At 46.3% G+C, this 22,082-nt stretch overlaps 1 protein-coding gene across 1 annotated transcript in view; it reads right to left on the bottom strand.

The window, feature by feature from the left end:
* The window catches only part of LOC123161022 (uncharacterized), a 40,798-nt gene extending 21,828 nt beyond the window's left edge, over nucleotides 1–18,970 (bottom strand). The window contains exons 1-3 of the mRNA XM_044578875.1: nucleotides 18,793–18,970; nucleotides 2,421–3,740; nucleotides 1,527–2,239 (exon numbers count right to left, since the gene is read on the bottom strand). Coding sequence (XP_044434810.1) covers nucleotides 1,527–2,239; nucleotides 2,421–3,740; nucleotides 18,793–18,927 — 2,168 coding nt within the window. The 5' untranslated portion in view covers nucleotides 18,928–18,970. The remainder of the gene's footprint in view (nucleotides 1–1,526; nucleotides 2,240–2,420; nucleotides 3,741–18,792) is intronic.
* Nucleotides 18,971–22,082: the final 3,112 nt, after the last annotated feature.

Below are 22,082 nucleotides of genomic sequence, written 5' to 3'. Positions count from 1 at the left end.
TGCTGGCCAACCAGATTCAAACTGACAACATTAGTGTTCGATGGCAAGCCGACTAACCTTTTCTTTTTTCTAATGCGTGGATTCTTTCAGAGTTTATGAACTTTTTCTTCAAAATTGATGAACATTTTATCCAAAATCCATGAATTTTTATTCAAATTTGTGAACATTTTAATCAAAATCCATGAACTTCTATTCAAATTTGTGAACATGTTTTTCAAAATCCATGAACTTTTATTCAAATTCGTGAACTTTTTTCAAAATGAATGGATTTTTTCCAAAATTGCTGATTTTTTTTCAATTTCATGAACTTTTCTAAATTTTGATGAACTTTTTTAGATCGATGAAAATTTTCATGATCAAGGAACTTTTTTCGAATAGATGAATTTTTTTCCTAATCCGATGAACTTTTTTGAAATTTGATCAACTTTTTTTAATGTTCATGAACTTTTTCTCAAAATTGCTGAAAAAATTTCAAGTTCAATGAATTCTTTTTGAAAATCCATGAACTTTTTTTAATTCACATTTCTTTCATTTTGTGCTAATTAATTTGTGTTTTCTGTTTTATTTGGCAAAATGCGATCTAGGGAACCAGGAAAAAAATGTGAAATCTAAATGGGCCGGCCCACCACCCTCGGCAAAAGCGGACATGTGTTGCTCGATGGAGTCTTTCCTGGGCCCAAGGTTGGGCCTTTGGGCGAGTACCATTTTGCCGAGGGCCTTGGCTGTGCCACCGGGCCAAGGCTTTGCCAAACAGGTCCAGCATGAAAGTCGGTTGACAGAGGGAATATTGTGGCATGCTGGTGAGCTTCAATATTTGCCAAGTGCTCCCTGTTTGACACTCGCAAACATATAGGCATGTGCCAGCGTCGTCGCTATCTTCATGTAGTCACTTTAAATGCTGAGAGACTGCCTTTGACACTCGACAAAGATTGTTTCTTTGCCAAGAGCCTACCTTTGACACTGGGCAAAGATAATTTGCCGAGAGCCCGCCGAGAAGTACTAGGCAAAGACCATTTTGCGGGAAGGAGTTTAGCCGAGCGCCTATGGGCAGTTGGCAAACGAGATTCAATAGCGCGTGAGGTGGGAGGGGGGGAGGGGGATGTTAAGTCAGGCCTCCTTTGGTTTGAAGGATTTTTGTAGGAATTATGTGGTATAGGATTTCTATAGGAGAAACTCCTTTAGAGTACTTTGGTTTCTTATTCCTACAATATTCATACAATATGTAGTAATGGAGGAATTTTTTAAATGCTTCACATTTCATAGGAAAATAAACATTAGCCTAAAGTCAATGAAAAGAAATTGTATGATGTGAACCAAAGGATATCTCTTGCCCTATTCCTCTTCATAGAATTTGAGATTCAAGACATCTTATTTTCTATAGGTTTCTTATTCCTACAATATTCATACCCTATGAACCAAAGGAGGCCATTAATAATTCATGCTCATGTCATGATCTAATCAATCTTCTCAAGCAAAATAGAAGGAAGCAGATAGGTTAGGAATTCAAATCGTAATAGTTGACTAACCTTGGTGGGTTGTCTGGAACCGAAGTCGTAGGCTGCAAAGGAGTGCTTGTCGATGGTGCTGCAACGGGTGTTGCGTTGCTTCGTTCTTGGGGATGTTGGATGTCCTCCGAGGTGATCGTCACTTGAACAAGCACACCGGGCCATTCGATCTTGTCCGAGATCGTACGGGGGTCGAAAACAAGATTTTTTTCATAGAATACCATATCCTTATGGTTGGGAGAAATTGCCACGTAAAGCTTGACATTTACCACGAGCGGTGAGTAGAGTGGCACCGCAACGACAGACCTTGCCAGTGGAACAGGAATTGTTAAGCCATCGGACGAGGGGAGTAACTCCACTTCTTCGTTATGAGGATGTCTGAAGAGTACGCTCTCGTCGCTGAATTGTTCGATTTTTGCGGTGATTTGGCCGTTGATGCGGACCCCGTCGGTTGTGACTGTATTCAGCTTCAGCTGGACCTGCACGGTGGCCTCTATGGCGTTGCTCAGCACCACGTAGGTCACCACCGCCTTCGTGCTGGTCCCTGTGGCGATGGTCTCCATCAAGAGCTTGTCATGCACAGCGTCGTCGGCGTAGCCGTCCCACAGGGTGGCCCATTGCACACTGCTGGATTGGTCAGAGGCATCTGTTGCGGGGATGCTGGTAACTTGAATAGCGACGCGTCCATCAGCTGAGATGGCTCTATATGGTCCAGTCAGTTGCAAATTAGTATCCTGCATGCATAGTTAGGCCAACGTCAATACTACTAGTGAGTAGTAGTACTATCTATCGGTGGTGTTCGTTTCATTGACAGTATATATGCCCCTCCAATCAGTGATAACTAAAGAGCAAACCCACGATTAATAATAAATAATATTAAAAAAAACTTGGTCACGTGGTGCAACACATCCATACCTCAGAGTCGATTGTAGCGTCTCCTTGTCCGTCGTGGTTGTAGATGATCTGGCCGCGTTTCCCGTCGAAGACGGCGATGTTGCTGACCAAGCCTGAGTTGGCACGCACAGAAAACACCTCCATCAGGAATTGCCCATCATCATCATCATCATCATCATCATCATCATCATCATCATCATCATCATCATCATCATCGTTGTGGTTGTCATCGCCATCCTCGTCGTCATATTCCTGCTCCTGCTCCTGCTCATCTTCCTCTTCTTCCTCCCTTAACACCCCCTCCTGCTCCTGCTCCCCCACCTCCTGCTGCGGTGGGCCTTGTTCTGGAGAAGTCAGGGGCGCCTCCTCCTCGTCCTGCTGCTGTTGCCGTGTGCCATGTTCTGATTTCGGTGGCTCCTGGTCCTTTGACTCCTTCGGGACATGGCGGCCTCCACGTCCACCTTTACGGCCATCGCCCCGGCCCCGGCCCCGCCCCCGCCCCCGGGATCCTTTTTCCTGGCCATGTTCTGATGACGGAAGCTGCTGCTTTTCTTGGGCTTTCTTCAGCTGTGATGACTTTTTCAGCAGGCAAACTACACGGCATGCGCTGGTTAGGTCCTCAATCTGCAGATCTGTCAGAGTTTTGGAATACTTGGCCGTTATCATTGCCTTTGAAATGCTGCTCCATTCATTCACAAGTTTTACCTCGCGATCGTCGAGAAATATCTCTGTGCTCCGACCATCTATGACTCTGTCGTAGTGCGGAAACATCCGAGCACCCTCGCTGATCATAATAATCAAGCACAGCAAATGTTTTTTGGTTTCTGTGCCAGCAATTGCGTCCGCCCCCTGGTTGTAGGACGACAGGTGACACGCGGCTTGTTGCGCACGTCTTAACCCCAGCTTCACTCCACCCAGGCACCTATTGGCCTCATTCCCCTTGCCGGCAAGTAAGGATCCATAGTCAGACTCGCACCCTAAAAAGGTGGACTCGGTTAGGAAGGGCACCTGTTTGCCATTGTTCACACCGAACTCGTACCACTTCCCACTCCCGTTACTGAAACCAATCAGGTACATGTTGTCATCCCGGATGGCCAGGGTTGTCTTCCTTGTCGCCTCCGTTATTAAATGAACGTGCATCAACCTCTTCGGCTGACAGGATTCTTCCGTGGGGAGCAGAGGATGATCTTTGATCCAGTCACCGTAGTCGGAGATGTTGCCCTCGTGTTCTGGGTGCTTGGCGAGCTGCGCACGAAGAGTTTCGATGCATGCCTTGTAACTATAGCAATCGAGGTGCATGTACACGTCCACAACCCTTGGACGCTCATCCATCCCCACTACCTGACATAATGCAGTGCAGACATGTCGTCAACATTTTGTACGTACAAATTGTATGATTTGTTAAATAAGAATGAACAAGCAGCGTGGTCTGCAGATTTGCCCGGCTGAATTTTGTACACATAGTTATATATACATATAATCGTAGGCTTTACATGGTCCTCAGTGCACAATTTTAACAATATTTTCTCCTCGCAAAAAGAAAAGCTTCAACAATATTTTCCATACATAAATATATTTAATATCATAAATCATAATTGCTGAGATCCTAAAAATGGTCGGGGAAATAATCGGTGAAAGATACTCCCTCCGTCCCATAATGTAAGACGTTTTTTTACTCTAGTGTAGTGTCAAAAAACGTCTTATATTATGGGCTAGTGTCAAAAAACGTCTTACATTATGGGATGGAGGGAGTAGAATTTATAATTTTTACTTGGCAAAATACAAAAGAATCTCTAGCGTGAAAATACTTTGACTACATAGTTTATTCCCCGCCGATGCTTTTTATGACTCGTCATCCATAGGTAGTTACCTCTAAAGATTGAAAACCGCATGCATTATGATGATTTTAAAACATGCTATGAAGAAAATATTAAAAAAAACTTAAGTTATTCACAAAAAAACTGAAGTTCTAATCCATAGATTTAGCTATTTGTGAAGTTAGTATGGAACACATATAGAAACCTATTCGGGGCGCCCGATGAAGGGGAATTTCACCCTTTGACGAAACCCGAACGGATGATATTCCACAAGTCACGACAGAAGAGAATGGTATCTTCATGAGATCTTCCTCTGAGAGGAGGCGAGAGCTGTGGTGTTCCAAATGGAACATAACAAAGCTCTAGGCCCTGATGGCTTCCCTGCAGAATTCTATCAAAATTTCTAAGATATCATTAAGACTGACATTTAGGAGTTGTTCAATTGTCTCCATGTCACACAACTTGACCTATTGACGCTGGTTTTTTGTGAGATTGTCTTGTTGACAAAAAGTAAAGGATGCTGAGCACATCCAACGTTATAGACCCATATGTCTCCTTAATGCAAGCTTCAAGATTAACACTAAAGTTGCTACCAATAGGCTCAACATAGTGGCTGACCATGTCGCCCGGCCATGGCGTTGCCTCCTTCTCCATCACCGTCCTCGCCCCCGGTTGCAGGAATTTGAGAGTCTTTTCCCCTCTCTAGTAATGCGTGGTTGTTCTGATTACTTTGCTGTGAGATGCGAATTTGATCTTCGTTTGCAACAACGTTGTACCTGGTGCCATGGTTTGCGGGCACAATGGTCTATCGGTTCATCATTCCTAGCAATGTCCATATTGTGTACGCATAGGCTTTGTTTCGATTTATGGTGAACAAAACAACACAGTTAAGAAGAAAGGCAAATCCAAGAAAAACGACAAACCCAAGAAGGCAGGTAAGACCGATGCTTCTCGATAACCCAAGGGAGGTTCTAGGTTTGAGACTGAGTGTTAATTCTGTAAGAAAAAATGATATTGGAAGAGAAATTGAAAGAAGTATCCGATAGAAAAAAAGAACACTAAAAAGTCCATCTTAGATATGAATGCCAAGAAGGGTTGTTCTTGCCAATGGCACATAGCACGACTTGAGCTGGAATCAGTGCCCCAAGACCACTCATGTGTGAAACAGAATGACTAAGGTTCCAGATGCTTCTGCAATTGGATCTATCATGTATCCCATGATTTATACAAGGCCAACTGTGTCCTATGCTCTAAGTGTTACGAGCAAGTACCAGAGTGATCCAGGAATATATTATTGGACACCAGCCAAAACTATTATAAAGTACCTTAGTAGGACTAACAAAACATTCCAAGTGTATGGAGGGGATGAAGAGCTCATTGTAAAGGGTTACACTGGTGCAAGCTTAACGAATGATCTAGAAAACTTTATCTCAATCAGGTTTTGTCTTTACGCTAAATGGTGGTGCAGTAAGCTGGAAAAGTTCGAAGTAAATTACTGTGGCAGATTTTGCAATCGAGGCGGAATATATACCCGCTTCAAAAGTGTCCAAGGAGGGTTATTGGATCAATAAGTTCATGACCGAGGTTTTGGTGTGGTTCCGAATGCGACGGACCCAGTGGAGCTCTATTGCGACAATAGTGGTGCCGTGGCTGAGGCTAAGGAACCAAAATTTCACGGTTAATCAACACACTGAATGCAGATTCCACATAATTCGAGATTTTGTGGAGTGTGGAGACATGAAGATTTGTAAGATTCATATGTAAATGTGTCAGATCCGCTGATGAAGCCTTTTACCACGAACAAAGCACGAGCAACACCTGGATGTCATTGGTGTTGGAGAACTTATGTAACTAGATTATTGGCTTAGTGCAAGTGGTAGACTGTTAGGCATATGCCCTAAATGCAATAACAAATCTATTAATATATTTTCATGTTCATAATAAAGTTTCTATTCTTGTGCTATAATTGTATTGGTTCTTGAATGTGAGATTCGATTGAAAAAAAAACAAATACATGTATGGAAACATAAACACCAATGTGATCCCTAGTCATGCCTGTAAGACTAGCTCGTGTATTGATGATCTTGTTTTCCTCGTAACGAGCATTGTTATAGTAGCAATTGTGCTATCAATAATGAGGAAACATTGCTATCGGAACAATGGTGTTGGATAGACCAATTTATGATTACTGAGAGATCACATTGTTATAATGTTCTCGGTACTTACATATGAAGTGTTAACATTTACTTAGTTCCTTAGACCATGAGAATATCGTATTCCAACTATCAGATGGTTACTGCGGGGTTACTGAACGTCACTCCGTAACTGAGTAACAATAAAAATGACTTATGAATATGTTTCCGGTATCAATAGTTCAAGAATGTGATTTGCTCCTCTAATGATGGAGGCATACTCTTTGGGACCACTCAATGTTACGCTATCATTATCGTCTGGCTAGACATTATGATGAAGATCACGCGTAAACCGGAATATAAATACGAGTAAGGAGAACAATACTAGTAGCGAGGATAATAGGTATAGTGATGAAGGAGTTGATCACGGGGATACTGCTAATATCTTGCCTAGGGTTTTGTAACGTATCATGAAGCAAAGGAAATGGTATTTGGGGGGGAAATGTTCGATTGAGAACTTCGTGAGTATGAAGGAGCTAATTGTTCAGATCTTATTGTTAACTATTGACCGGAAATTATTCTGGGTCATGTCCGCTTATGTTAACCTACGCTCCAGTCCCCGTCTAATTATTCTAAAATTTAGACTCCCAATTATACAGGCTCCAATTATGGTCTCTAATTGGTCTAATTAGATTAGATCCTAATTAGACAGAACGCCGCTATACTTCTCTCTTGTTTGCTTGGAGCTCTTCTTCCTGGACATCAGAATGATGTTGGATTTACTACTTCGAAAAAGGATTTACTACTTCGAAACAATACCTCAGAGGGTCGTCTACCTCGACTCTTGATCGGGGGATTGTCTCGGAGAAATTCTTGTTCCTCGGAAGTATAACCTAGCCGCACAAATCGTCTCGCTTCACCAATATCTTCACTGCTTTTGCTAATCTGCTAGTTGGTGAGTTTACTCGTTACCCGCCATCTTCGTAGTGTTCCTATGTGTGACCGTGTAGCATACAATTTTTTTGCGTAACAGGTTCGGCTACACATGAGGCAACAACAAAACACACCCCACAAAAAAGGAATTTATGAACATGCCATCGAGGGCTGCAATTGCTAAAACAAATCATCGCCGTCCATCGTCCACCACCAGTGTTATCGAAGTAGCCGCCAGAGTAGTAGGAGACGGACACCACGGCCAAAGAGCCACTGGAACACCATCGCATCAATGCTTTGTGAGATGAAGGAAAGCATCGCTTCGTTGTGGAGCATTGGTCGGGGTACAACCACGTTTTCCTTGGGCCAAGGCTTTCAATTGGGGCCTTACCTTATCTCCTTGTGCGATTTTCTGGTCCACTCATTGTCGATCACAGTCATCACCCCCTCCTCTCTCTCTCTCTCTCTCAACAACACATCCAACCATTAGCAGCGCCGTCTAAAAAAAACAATAGCAGCGCCGTGATGTGCCTCACCCAAGCCCTGAGCCGGTGATGCCGAATTTTTGGTAGCCTCCATGTGCATCGCCTTCTGCAAGGGAAGGCACCACGGGTGCGAGCCCACTGCAGCAACGCTATGAGGGGGGCAACAAAGGACGCTCTGAGGGGGCAACACACCACAACTGCAAGGGCGACGATGCGGAACGTCTTTTAACAGCTGTACAAGAAATGTTGCGATGGCAACCAACAAGGGGCACACAAGATGTTGCCATGGCGGCAAGCCCTGATGTTGTGAGCGTAGGTGGTCGATGCTAGGACTGGCCACACATTGTGCTATGAGTGTAGGCTATGGATCCTGAGATCAGACACGACTGTCGCATGTTATGACAACGGAGGGTGCATTCTAGAACTTTGGCAGCCATGTGATGGGACCTCGATGATCGCGTGCTATAGTGGTGTGACTAGGATGCGATGACCATGGCTGCCACGTGCTATGATAGCGGCGATGGCGGCCAACAAGGGGCATACGAGATGTTGCGATGACGACAAGCGCATAACTGATGTTGCGAGCGTAGGTGGTTGATGCTTAGGACCGGCCACACTTCATGCTGCGAGTGTAGGCTATGGATCCTGGGATCGAACACGGTGTCGCGTGCTACGACAATGGAGAGCGCATTCTAGAACTTTGGCAGCCATGTGATGGGACCTCGACGATCGCGTGCTATAGTGGTGTGACTAGGATGGGATGACCATGGCCGCCACGTGCTATGATAGCGGCGATGGCGGCTAACAAGGGGCATATGAGATGTTGCGATGATGACAAGCGCATAACTGATGTTGCAAGCGTAGGTGGTTGATGCTTAGGACCGGCCACACTTCATGCTGCGAGTGTAGGCTGTGGATCCTGGTATCGAACACGGTGCAGTGTGCTACGACAACAGAGAGCGCATTCTAGAACTTTGGCAGCCATGTGATGGGACCTCGACGATCGCGTGCTACAGTAGTGTGACTAGGATGCTATGGCCATGGTCGCCACGTGCTATGATAGCGGCGATGGCGGCCAACAAGGGGCATATGAGATGTTGCGATGACGACAAGCGCATAGCTGATGTTGCGAGCATAGGTGGTTGATGCTTAGGACCAGCCACACTTCATGCTGCGAGTGTAGGCTATGGATCCTGGGATCAAACACGGTGTCGCGTGCTACGACAACGGAGAGCACATTCTAGAACTTTGGCAGCTATGTGATGGGACCTCGGCGATTGCGTGCTACAGTGCTGTGACTAGGATGCTATGGCCATGGACGCCACGTCCTGGAGACGTGGCAGCCGCGTACTGGCACCTTTTTCTTTTTCTCCAATACACCAAGATGGCATATCATTGCATCGCGTACTGGGACCTCAATGGCCGTGTGCCACAACGGTGTGACAGGGTCACAGGGGTGCTACGACCATGGTCGTTGACAGTGGCGTGCGCCTGCTAAAACCATGAGGGTTGCGTGCTCGGGTTGCGGCGGCTCAGGTGGACATGGTCCGGGCAGGTCCGATCCCTAACCGAGGCGATGTTTTGACCGACCATCAGCCGACCGGACTGGTCAGGACCGAAGCACGTCACCGTCCCCTTTTCCGGCACAGGACCAGAAGCCCAAAAGCTTGGTCGGGACCAACGGACCGACCAACCACCACCTGCGGCGAGGTGGTGACCATGGCGTCGGCGAGAGACAGCTCAGGGCTCTAATCAGAACGGGGAGCAGAGGCGAAAGGGGCGATGGCCCACCACAAACTCAATGGAGGCGTCGGGAAGGCCGGGAAGCAGAGACGGTGACGCAATCGACGATGAACGACGGTTGCCGGAGTCGGGGAAGAAGGATGATGGCGACGGCTTCTGAGTTAATCTAGCCAATTCTTTACATGGGGAAGGAGATCTCATGATGGCGGAGGTGCTAGACATGGTTGTTAGCTACGGGGAAGCCGATGGCCGCGTCGGCAAGGGGGTGTGCTCTGGATGGCGGTGGCTCCGCCGCAGGCACGTACGTGCATGTGTTTTCTTTAGCGACTTGTCCCCTGATGCGTTCGTGCGTGCGGGCTAGGTCATAAACTGAACCCTGGGAGGCTACGATGTGGTGGGTGTAAAAAAAAATCCGGTCCGACCGACCGAGTAGACAGAGCCAAAACAGGACCGGACCGGATGCTATATCGGGCCCAATTCGACAGCTCGTATCGGCCGATTTATTTAGCGGGTCGGAACCGTACAATCCAGTCCTTAGCGGGCCGAATGGTGGGACCTCGACGGCGCGCTACAATATCATGACCGGGGTACTTTTTCTCAAAAAAAAAAAAAATCGTGACCGGGATACTCTGACCACAGCCGCCACTACGACGACGGCGAGCACCATTTTGCGAGTACGGTGGCTGCATACTGGAACCGCGGAGGCCAAATGTCGGGACCTCGACAGTCGCGTGCTGGAACGCAGCGACTGGGTTACTGTGACCACGACCATCACTACAACGGCAGCGAGCACGTACTGCGACTAGGGCGTCAGCATGCTGGGACGGCGACGAGCGACGGCGGGGTGCTATGGGATGGTATGCCGCAAACGCCCACCGGGGTGCTGCGATGAGCGTGTGTGGCCGTGTGGAGCGGAGACGAGCGGCTCCGTAATCATCAGATGGATTGAAACGATTGTGCGCGAGGTGGATAGGGAAGACCGAATTGGCTATTTGGCGTGATCTATTGGTCATTTGGTTGCACGCGAGGCAATCCTACGGCGTGCGAGGCCATCGCTCGAGGTTGGCGCCGGTCGGCGGACGCCGAGCACTGGCCAAAGGTAAATTAGACAATTCACGTCGAACGGTGTACTGATTATCCCGTAGCTAGCCAACGCTAGCTGCGAGGTCCTGTTCGAATCCCCGCCCCTATTTTACCGCTTTATTTTACGATCTATGCTAACAATTAAGTGGGGGCCGTATGTCAAGAGATAGAAATAGAAATAAAAATAAAAATAAAGGAGAAATATAAATAGTAAGGGAGAGCGTGGGCTTGACACGTCACCCTGACAGTGGGCCACCGCCACCCTTGCGTGCCACATGAGCGTCGCATACCGAAGTTCAAGCACCAACTTCGGGTGTTTTACAATTTGAGATACCAAGATGACGACGAGCACAAATTTAGACATTCCTCGTGTATTTTCCTCTCGAAACTGCTCTACATACGATGAATTTCTTGTCCGACCAGTACAACCAAAGATCAAAGCATCTCTAACTGCTATGGCCCACAAACTGAATTATCTCTGATCGTACAGTGTTGGACATGCATTCTATCGTATGTATAGCAAGGTTCTTTTCCTCTAGCTCAAAGCGAGGGCAACGCTAAAGGCAGTACCCTCGGGAGGCATAAAGAAGTCATCCAGCTGGCTCGGTGCCAAGAGGTAACAAGGTTTAAGTCCTAGAGCACCAGCGTTCCTGGCCACGCTGTATTACACCTTTCGTGGAAGTACTTTTCTAAGCTTTTATCGAACAATGGAGCAAAAGCATATAAGGCCATGTGCAATGAAAGGTGCTTAAGGAAGGTGTTTATAAAGAAATAAACCAGACTTTTCTTAAGCACTGATGCTTATTTATACAGGATAGACGCTTAACTAAGTGTCTCTCCTGTATAAATAGGCATCGGTGCTTCAAAAAAACCCGGTTTATTTTTCTAAGCATCTCCCATTGTACAATGCCTAATACTTCACGCTCCCCGCAACTATGCTTGTCGCTCAAAGCACCAAGTCCTGGGTTGTATTTTTATTTTTATTTTGAAACGGAATCGTAGGTTGTAAATAATTTACTCTACTATTGCTAAAGCGAGGAAAGCTAAAAGGAGCAGAGTATATAAAAGGTATAAAAAGTGAAACCAAAAGTTAAATGGAGGGAAAAGGTATAAAAAGTGAAACCAAAAGGTAAATGGAGGGAAAGAGACAAAAGGGGGGCTAAACTAGGGAAAAGGTGAAACCGTGAACTGAGTTAAGCTCAGATGTTTAAGTTATGTGTGGTGGAAACCAGCCTTTCAAGTCCCATACTTGGCACAAGTGTTTGTATTTTTCTGGATTTATTTTAGGCATACTGTTGATAGTGGGAGGCGGACGGTTCCACTGACTGTGACATTTTTGTGGCGAGTTTGTCACTCTCAAGATTTGCCGCCCTAAACTTATAGGGTAAGATGTATGTGGATGCATTCATATGGGTAAGTACGTGTGTGTATGTGAACATCTTCGTTGTACTAGGTTTCTAAAAATAGGCAAAACAAGCAAGAGCAAACTGAAATATGAAAATGATGAAACTAATACCAAAGATAAAAAGAAGAAAAGAGAATGCAAGACGGTTACTGAGGATTGCTAGCCCTAGCAGGGTGACTAGCTAGGTGATGATATCTAACATTCTTAAGAAGTTGCTCCCCACTTCTATCTATTCTCTTAGCATGCATATTGTCCACATCATCACTTTGCCACATAAGCTTTTACCGTAGTGGAATTCTCCATCAATCAATGTCTCCTGCATGCAAGCGTATCATCGCTGGGATGCCCAATAAACGGAAATTTATACGTGCATGTTGTTGAAGCCATCGATATAGGATCACACATATTATCATCTGTACAAGGAAACTGCTTTGATTACGATGGAAATTAAAACGCGGGTGACTACGGTCCTTCATCTCCCTGAAGGAATAAATCTCTCCATCGATCCTCTAACCAAATCCCCACCGATTCTTCTCAACTTCCTCTCTCTCTCTCTCTCTCTCTCTCTCTCTCTCTCTCTCTCTCTCCGCATAGCGCCTCCGCCAGCCAAGACTTCACGGGTCTTTGCCATCAGAGACCCACGAACTGCTGCCATATACTTGATTGTTTGTGCCACTTATTTGTTCAGGTGATCGGTCGAACGCCACGGTGAGCAGCGTCGCCACCTCCAATGCAATGACGCGTGTCCTTCAGGCTGGTTAGATCTCCAACGAGCACAACTCCCTCGACAATTTGTCGACACCAGTTCAGATCATCCAGCCCACAGCCGGTGCGCTCCCTAGGAAAGGCGCCCTCGTGGTGGTGCTCACGGCCAGGACATAGTCGTCGAGGGCTTCTGCAGCTCGTGCTGCGGCATCCATGGCACGGACATCAGAGCCAGGTACACCTAAGCGTGGGTGGGTGACGTCGAGCACGAGTGCACCGCCGACTTCTGATCCCAAGTCCTCCACCTCCTTCCCTTTCCCATATAGTATGGAGTTCTCACGGCCGGCTACAACATCGTCGTTGACATCCTCTATAGGACCTTAAATCGCAAGAGTTCATGACTTTTATCTCCTCCGTGAATCCCATCTGTAAGTTTTCCCCAAATTATTTTGAATTAGCGTACATATCATTGTAAGTTAAAACTATGCAAGTATTTTTTGTCTTCATACCATCATTTGTGCTTACTTTTCATCTTTGTTATTATTCTTTTTTTAATGTGGTTTGAGCCTGAATGTTAGATCTTGCGACTAACGGCCCATATCCTAATTCAACAACCCGATCCTGGCAGCGGTTTATTTCCCTTTTCCTTACAAACGGGAGCACTAGCACATCTCCTGAAACGCATATCTTCTCGCCACGCGGCTCAACTAGCATACTAGATCTCCCTTTACCTTACAAAAAGGTGAGCACTAGCATATAACCTGGCAGTAGCAATTCAACAACTCAATCTAGGTGTGTCTTACTTAATTAGGATACCATACTAATTATTTTGTGGTTTAGTGGTTTTCCTGTTTTGATGTTTTAGCAGTTATTTTAGTTCAATATTCTACTGTTACTTGTGCTTATCCTGCAGGTGACGACTGAACTTAGAGGGAAGCACTGAAAGGATTAATATTGTGTGTGAAAGTTGTCACATAGGCTACTAATGTTTGATTGTGTTGTTCAAAGACACACTTTTATTTGCAGGTAGGGTGACAAATTGTGCATGCTTTGGGCTGTTGCGAACCATCTGCCACTTTTAGCTTCTATTTCGAGCAGTTATTCTCACGAAGTGCTAGCCACATGTGTTGTATATTTAAAATTTTACTATGGCCTTTATACCATTAGTGATTAGTGATATATTTCATATGCCGTAATTTTATAAAGCATTTAATTTTTACTTTGTGTGATTTAGATTGCTCTTTTCTTTATCAAGATTGTTCTTTTTACGAATCCACTGTAATGCCTTCTGGATTTGTAGCTCATCGTTAGGTAAGAGTTTGGTCTAGGGTAATTATCGATTAGTTTTCCTTCATCATCCTCAGTTAAATATTGTGACGCTCCCTTCCTTAATCTCTTATTTAAGCCATAATGGAATATTCTTCAAACTCTCTGAATGAGATATAGTTGTCCGATGCAATTTCTGTAGTTTGGTGAGTTTTGAATTGAGAAGATGGATCAATGTGAACTTTTCTCGACTGAAATGTGTCAATCTAATAACTATCGCATTACCAATTTCCAATTCTTTTCATATCTCTCTAAATTGTTTCAGAATTTCCCGCCGCAACGTGCGGGGCATCCTCTAGTTTTAATAACTGTAAGGCAGTTTCTTGAATTTCATCATATTCCACCATCCTTTGTTGCAATATATATACAACTCATAGACTTAGGGGCTGTTTGTTGCCACCCTGAGCTGCATGTCTGAGAAATTGTAGCGCCTGAAGGTAGCCGCAAAACTAAATGATTTTAGCCTGGCCAGGCAGCGGAGTGGTATCCTGTTTGGTTCGTGCCATGAGCTTACTGCCATGCTATAGTACAGTTTAGTGCATTAAAAACTCCACATCCATTCGATCCATGTGAAAGAAATACTCCCTCCGTAGGTGTCAAAAAATATCTTATATTATGGGACGGAGTAGTACTATTTTTGTCAGGCATTGGTGCATGCACACTCAGGCGTAAGAAAGAGGAGGCCTCACACAGGCTAACCACGCTACCGGTGCCAGCTACGGCTAATCACTTTGTTAGCTTTTTTAGACCAGGCTACAACATGATAGCTCAGGACACCAACCAAACAGGGTTGAGGCAGGTCTCAGGAAAGCTTCAGGTCAGGCAAATTTACGTCAGGGCAGCAACCAAACAGCCCCTTACAACGGTCATAAAGAGGTAGACATTAGTCTGGATGGGTAATACGTTCCCTTTTTAGACAAATAAACATTCTCTTGTTGGTGTATGCGACCTACATAGAATGCCTAGCATGCTTTTCACTTTCAATGTAACTCAATCGAAATTTCATTGATTTAGGTACATACAGAGATAATTGCCCATCGGTCATAATATTTCAGCAATTGCGGTAGTGCACACAAATTTGTATTTCTTTAATTTTTTAAATGTGTGATTAGATCTCAGACCAATTCAAACGGAATTTTTTGTCCTTTTTACCGAAATGAAAACTGGGTGCTCATTATGTAAATCCAAGATTATGGCCACGAGGTTTTCCTACACAATCAATATTCGGGAGCGAGAACTTTGAGATGGACACACGCAGAAGGTCGACGTTGTCTGGCGTCGTGGTTGCGTCGATGGCAAAGAGGCCTGACAAGGTCGATGCGTCAGTACAGGCTTTGAGGATGGATCAAGGGAAGACGGAGGTGACGACCCTTTGCAGCGTGTGCGTGTGGTACTCACTGAGAGTGCGCCGGACCGGAGTGTTACCCAGTCCCGCCTATGTGGCTTGGATGGGGCATCCGGCGTTAGATGTTAGGTTTTCGTGCGATGTCTGTTTGGTATTTGACCCGGACATTCGGCACCCCTTCATCAGGAGGATAGGAGTAGCGACATGTGTCGTCTAGATGGTGGCCTCAGGCTTACTGTTGTATTACTTTGTAAGACCATCTCCAGCCGTTCGGCCCCCCAGGGCGCCGAAAAAGAGCGGCCTGGGGGCGAACCGGCGCTAGATTGGCCCCTGGGGTTCGTTTCGCCCCAGCCACGCCCCCAGGTGCCGCCCCCAAGGCGCCAGACACGTGCCCCATATCCAAACTCGATCGTTCCCGCTCCAAAAAAGCCACAATCCGGCGATCATCGCAATAGTTCGGCGATTCGGTGCCACAGTTCGGCAATCAAATGAAAGGATAGGCAGTAGTTCGGCGCACAAAAAAAGGAAGGACGCGAAAGGAATGCATCGAACGTCGAGCTCGACCTCCGGAGTCGTCGTCGGTGTACGCGGGCTGGGAGGAGTCGGTGCGGCTTCTGGACTGGTCGGCTCGACTTCTGTGCTGCTGGGCGTCGCGGAGACATCGTCAGTCGGGCTGGGCGGCGGCGGCGGCGGCGTTGGCGTCGCCGGTACCTGGTTCAGGATGAGGCCTCGCTCCGCCAAAAACCACGCCTTGAGCTTCTCGTCACCACTCTGGAGCATGTCAGCGCCGCCCACCAAGAAAGCCAGGTCGTTGTTCCTCTTCTTCGCGGCGACGTTGGACCGGAGCAAGTAGAGTCTGATGGCGTTGTTCATCATCAAAGCAGCCCACCTCGCCTTAGTTTTCTCTTCTCGCTCGGAGGCCCTGGTCTTGGCATCGGCGAGGCAGTGCTCGATGGACTCTTGCACGCGTGCGGCAGTTGACTCGGCGTGTTTCGCCTTCTTGGCCCCTTTGTTGCCGTCGGGGCGCCCGTCGGCCGCGCCTGGGGTCAGCGCGTCCGTCTTGTACGTCTCCTTGGCCGCTGGACAGCCGCCCACTTCTCGCACTTGTCGATCCGCTTGAAGATGTGGAGGTACTTGAACTCTAGGTCGCTGTTGTCATCGCAGAACATGACAAACATGCCTAGCAGGTGCGCCGAGGAAAGAACATCAGTCAGCGCTAGCGCGCGCATGGGCCCGCACACGGCAAAAGCAATAGGTGAGGACCCGGGGGAAGCGGCGGCGGCAGTCGAGCCGGCTGCGATGATGTCTTCCATGTCGGCCTCCGTTGTATCAGCGTCGCCAAGATGCGACGAGGAGGAGGCTTGTGAGTAGAGGCCGCAGCGGAGAGGTGGCGTCGGTGAAGCTGCGTAGTCCGGCGGCGAGTACGTGTACGGAGGGTACTGCACGCTGGCGAACGCGGGCGAGGGCGTACACTGGACCTGGCGCCCATGAGGAAAGGTGATGTTGGGGTTGAAACCACCGTGGACGTCGCCGTCGGCATAGCCCGGCGACGGCGTGCTGCATGGGTGTGGCGACGACGAGAACCCGTCCGGAGAGCCGACGCTTTGCTGGCTCCAGGCCGTGTGCGGGCCGTGCCCACCGGGTGGATTCATCATCGCCGTGCGCGCTGCCTCCGCCACCGCAACTGCGACCTCCGCGTGCACCGCTCTCTCCCTGGCCTTCTTGGCCCTGTTGCGCCTATCGGCGGTGACGGCCTCCCGGCGCTGCACATCTACCTTCCAGTCGGCGTTGGACATGCCCGGGGGCTTGGACGGCGGCGCCCTCAGCTTCCTTTGCTTCGGCTGGGCGACAACGGTGGTTGTGGGATCCGTCGCGGCGTGGGGCATCACGTACTTCTTCGGCGGCATGGCGGGCGGCTTGGAAGGGAGGAGGCGGAGTTTGGCGGGAGGAATGGAGAATGAGAGGGAAGCCGAGGGGGGGGGGGAAGCGGGAGGAAACGGCGGGAAAAGGGCCTCCTCTCGCTGACAGAGCGGCCCCACGCCGCTTTTCGCTTCTGCCGGCGCCCCCAAGGCGACACCCGATCGCTTGGGTTCGGGGTGGGATCGCCGGCTCTGGATTTGGCCCAAACCGGCGCTAAACGAGGTCCTGAGGGCGCGACTGGGCCGATTTTCGGTCACCGGCGCTAAAAATTCGTCTAGAGGGGCTTGTTGGGGGTGCAACTAGAGATGCTCTAAGATCTTCATGAATAATAAATAATATGGCCGCATGCATCACCCAGATGCAGAGGCCGGGGGTGATTCCTCCTTTTCTATATATAAAAAAGAACTCTGAGATAAGACAACTAATTGCAATATTAACTCTTTATTTTCAACCTAGCATATTAGCCTTATAGGAGTCTAGGGTTCTAATTAAGTGCAAAGTTTGTGCCTCTCTTGACCATGATCTTCAGAAAGCCAGCGATGGAAGATCCTGTTTATGGAAAAACATCGAGTGGCAGCAACAGCGTTCTCTCTATGTAAGAAATAAATCCTACTCCCTCCGTTCGGAATTACTTGTCTGCGAAATGGACGTATCTAGAACTAAAATACATCTAGATACATTCATTTCGGAGACAAGTAATTCCGAACGAAGGGAGTATTATGCAATACATATATGTGTAAATAAGAGGTGTTGATTGATGGAAGTCGGTTTAGAAGATGCACTCTAGTTCAGTGTATGATAATAGTAGAGTTGTTCGCTCCTTTCTTTTGATTTTATTTTGTCAATGTTGTACTCCCTCCGTTCGGAATTACTTGTCATACAAATGAATGTATCTAGATGTATTTTAGTTCTAGATACATCCATTTTCGAGACAAGTAATTCCGAACGGAGGGAGTAATAATTAAGGGAGCAAATTCTATTTGGTTGTTATGTTGAACTTCTCTCTTGCTTGCTAGCAACCACATAAGATATTCCTATAGATTTCGATAAAAGTGGCCTGAAAAGCCTCCTTACTGAATTATTTAAATGAACAAAAAATTGATGTTTCATGGTATATCCATGGACCGCCTAAACGCCTATTGGAATGCAAGGTGCCATTGGTTACACGAAGTCATGCATTATTTCCTATCATACCTTACTGTAGCGGAAATTCATGTACATGTTAGTAAACGAACAAAATGTGGTTCGTACTTAACAAGTACCGTTTTATCTGTTTTTTCAGATCTGAAAGTATCAAGATAGAACACAAAAAACATATACTCCCTCCGTCCCAAAATTCTTGTCTTAAATTTGTCTAGATACGGATGTATCTAATACTAAAACGTGACTTGATGCATCCATATCTAGACAATTCTAAGACAAGAATTTTAGGACAGAGGGAGTACAAACTAAAAACGTGAAGGCAATTTGACAAGTAAAATGAGAGCTGGAGCACTAACCTGGAAGATCTCTTCGAGGATCCAGCTATAGCTACTGAAACATTTCAAAAATAAAAGGCTGTAGCTACTCAAGAAATGTCCACGTAGAAGAGATGCGCAAGAAGATGAGACTGGATCAGCTGGTTCGGGTTGCATACATATAAACGAGGAGAGGTGCAAGATGAAGACGTTAAGTATGGTTGAGATCTACAGGCTTTAAAATACCAAGTAGACTAGACTTTACAGCGATTAATTAACAATGTCAGATTAGGGTGATGCATGTGATGGCTGACAGATTCGGCTTAACCATGGCAGTGTAGATATAGTTTCTTTTAGGGAAACATACGCTGTTTTACAATTCTTTTTATTTTTATTTTTTGCGATGGTGCTGTTTTATAATTCAGGGGTAAGAATGTTTACAGATACTGCAAGGTATAAGGAGACCCAGCCAAACATGAATATCGAGACATGTGTACTTAACATTTAATACTTTCAGCTAAGGACGACGCATGTGATGGTTCTACAGGCCAAGACAAGAACCACAGTTGTCTTGATATAGGTTAAAATTTCAAGCGAATATCAAGACGTTGGGTACTTCAGATAAGGACGACGCATGTGCTGGCTGGCTGTACGAGACAAAAACCACGGTAGGTGAGAACCGGGCCATGGCGGGAGGGGCGATCGCCTAGGGCCTAGCCCAGGAGCACAAGTAGACACACATTGCCCAATCAGCACCTGGGTGCCCCTATGTCTCTTTATGCGCCCGTTTAGGAACTGGCGCTACCTAGCCGCACCTGGTGGGCCGGCCGCGATGCAGCACAGGCGAAAATGTGTATGCGGCGAAAAAACGCTCACTAAAAACTAAGGGATTGTTTGGATTGTGAATATGTTTGCCTCATGTAGCCACATTATTTTTTACACCCACCTAACTTCGTCAAACGTTATTCCAAAAAAAAAATCTAACTTGATCAAACTTACCTAAGGTGAGGTTTGGTAAAGTGTGGCAATAAGTAGCTTGAAACCAAACAGCCTCTAAATGTTGCTCCAGCTAGGACTCCAACTCGCCCCATTTACCTACGGTGCAGATTGCCTGAACCACTAGAGCAAGTAGGCGCATGTGACAGATCCTGGCGCGAAATATTTAAAAATAGGGCCATTTGCATTTCTGCCCTTAACTCGAACCACCTACTCAGATTTGCCCCTAATTTCAAAGCATGCTCAAATTTGCCCCTCTGCCGTTAAGCCACTACTCAGAAATGCCCTTCCGTCCAGTCAAAGGCCTTTGACCGTCAGAGGCCCATGTGTACTGTAGCTGACGGAAAGTGCTACAGTATTGAACGGAAAGTGCTACAGTATTGTACGGAAGGGCATTTCTGAGTAGTGACTTAACGGCGGAGGGGAAAATTTGAGCATGCTTCAAAATTAGGGGCAAATCTGAGTAGTGGGTTCGAGTTAGGGGCATAGATGTAAATGTCCCTTAAAAATTAGGTAGCTGCGTTGTTTATTGCGCATCTACTATCTACTCCTTCCGTTGCCAAATATAAGTCTTTCTATAGATTCCAACAAGTGACTACATACGAAGACAAATGAGTAAATATACACTCTAAAATATGTCTACATATATCTATATGTTGTTGTCCATTTGAAATGTCTAAAAAGACTTATATTTAGGAACGGCCGGAGTACTATATACCGAATGGAGGCACACCCAGAGCACGAGGAGACTCGTGCGCTGGTGGTCCCGTGCACGGTACGTGCACTTAGCGAACCAAAAAATATCGGAAATGTTAACGCCCACACGTGGGGGCGTTAGCCATCTCAACCACACGTCTCCATCGCCGTCCATCAGTCTCTGCACGAATCTTGGCACGTTTTGGCTGATTTTGTGTGCCACGTAGGACAAGGCGTGTGTGTGGTCACTACAAGAAATATGTCAACTAGTGACGTTTTGTCAGTGACCCTGGAAGAATTGGTCATAGATCTATGACCATTTCAGACCAATTGGTCAAAAGCTGTTCGAGGGGCTCCAAACCCTAAACCATTGCGACCATTTTGGTCAGAAAGGTCGTAATTTCCTTACACGAAAAGGTCATAAAGCAAATAGCGCTAGTCCGCTGCCTTATTTCTAGTTGTTAACGACCAATATAGATGGTCATAGCCTTGGAAATTGTGGTGGATTGCTATGACTAGGCGCCACCTCATCAGTTTTGCCTATGTGTCATGTCCATGTGGCAGTTTTTGCCCTAGGTTGTGAAGCAACCTATATTTCTGTCATTCCCAAAATTCCCAAAAAATCTCATAAATTCTTTGGGTCATATCTTCGTCAAATATGTAAAAACATTCCTTTCCTAGTTCAAAAATAATTCGAAAATATTCATTTTCCTATTCTGTTCAGAGCAGCACTTTGTGAAGGAAGTACCACTTTGGCATGTCCAAATGGTATCCATTTTCTACAGTGCTTTCCTATGCCCAAATAACCATCCTCCACCAAATGCCAGCTCAATCCATTCATTATTTTGAGCCCAGCTTCAACATTCGTATTTATGTCCAGTGTGGTAGTTTTTAAAGCAAGTACCACCTAGGATCCTCCTTTTGAGGTGAAAATTTGTGAAGACGGTCTTCTTAGTAACTGATCATCCTCAGCCAAAACTCACGCCCATTAGCCATGTGCATTTCCCGTACCGCAAATCAAACACTTGGCTGCTTATTCATGTTTGAGCATCGATCGGTCTCCTCGTGAGAATCTTATGTTGTGATTTTCTTCCTAGCACCTATCTAGGGAGTGCCCAACCCACTAGACATGCCTAGGCCGCCCAGAACACATGGCAACGCCACGGTCACGCGGTGACCACGCTACGGGCATGCGAGCTTACGCGCTCTAGAGTTGGGGCCCTCGGCCACCGTCCAAACCTCGATGTCTCGCCATCAAACCATGTATTTCTGATTAAATAGATACTTATTTACCTAGAAATGACTTTTGGAAAAAATAAAAAGCAAACTATGAGGCAGCTGCAGTTCAAATTTGACCCGCTTCTAGCTGAATCGACGGGAATTTGTCTTTTTCACCAGAGGTGGATCAAAATTTTTGACACCCAACCATTTTGTCAATTGTGCATTATATATGGCCTAGTATTTTATAAAATTGATTAGGTCCAATTTTGCAACAATTATTTGGTAGTTCCTTCACAAAAAACCCTCCTTTTGGGCACTCGAAAAATGAAAAATGAAATTTCCGTGCAAAGAAAATGAAAACTTCCTTATGCAACATTGTTTGGAATTCCAAGATGCACCCTCGTGCACAATATGAAATC

Source organism: Triticum aestivum, chromosome 7B (genome assembly GCF_018294505.1).
Source record: "Triticum aestivum cultivar Chinese Spring chromosome 7B, IWGSC CS RefSeq v2.1, whole genome shotgun sequence".
NCBI classification, from domain to species: domain Eukaryota; kingdom Viridiplantae; phylum Streptophyta; class Magnoliopsida; order Poales; family Poaceae; genus Triticum; species Triticum aestivum.
This window is presented reverse-complemented; position numbering and strand designations above follow the sequence as displayed.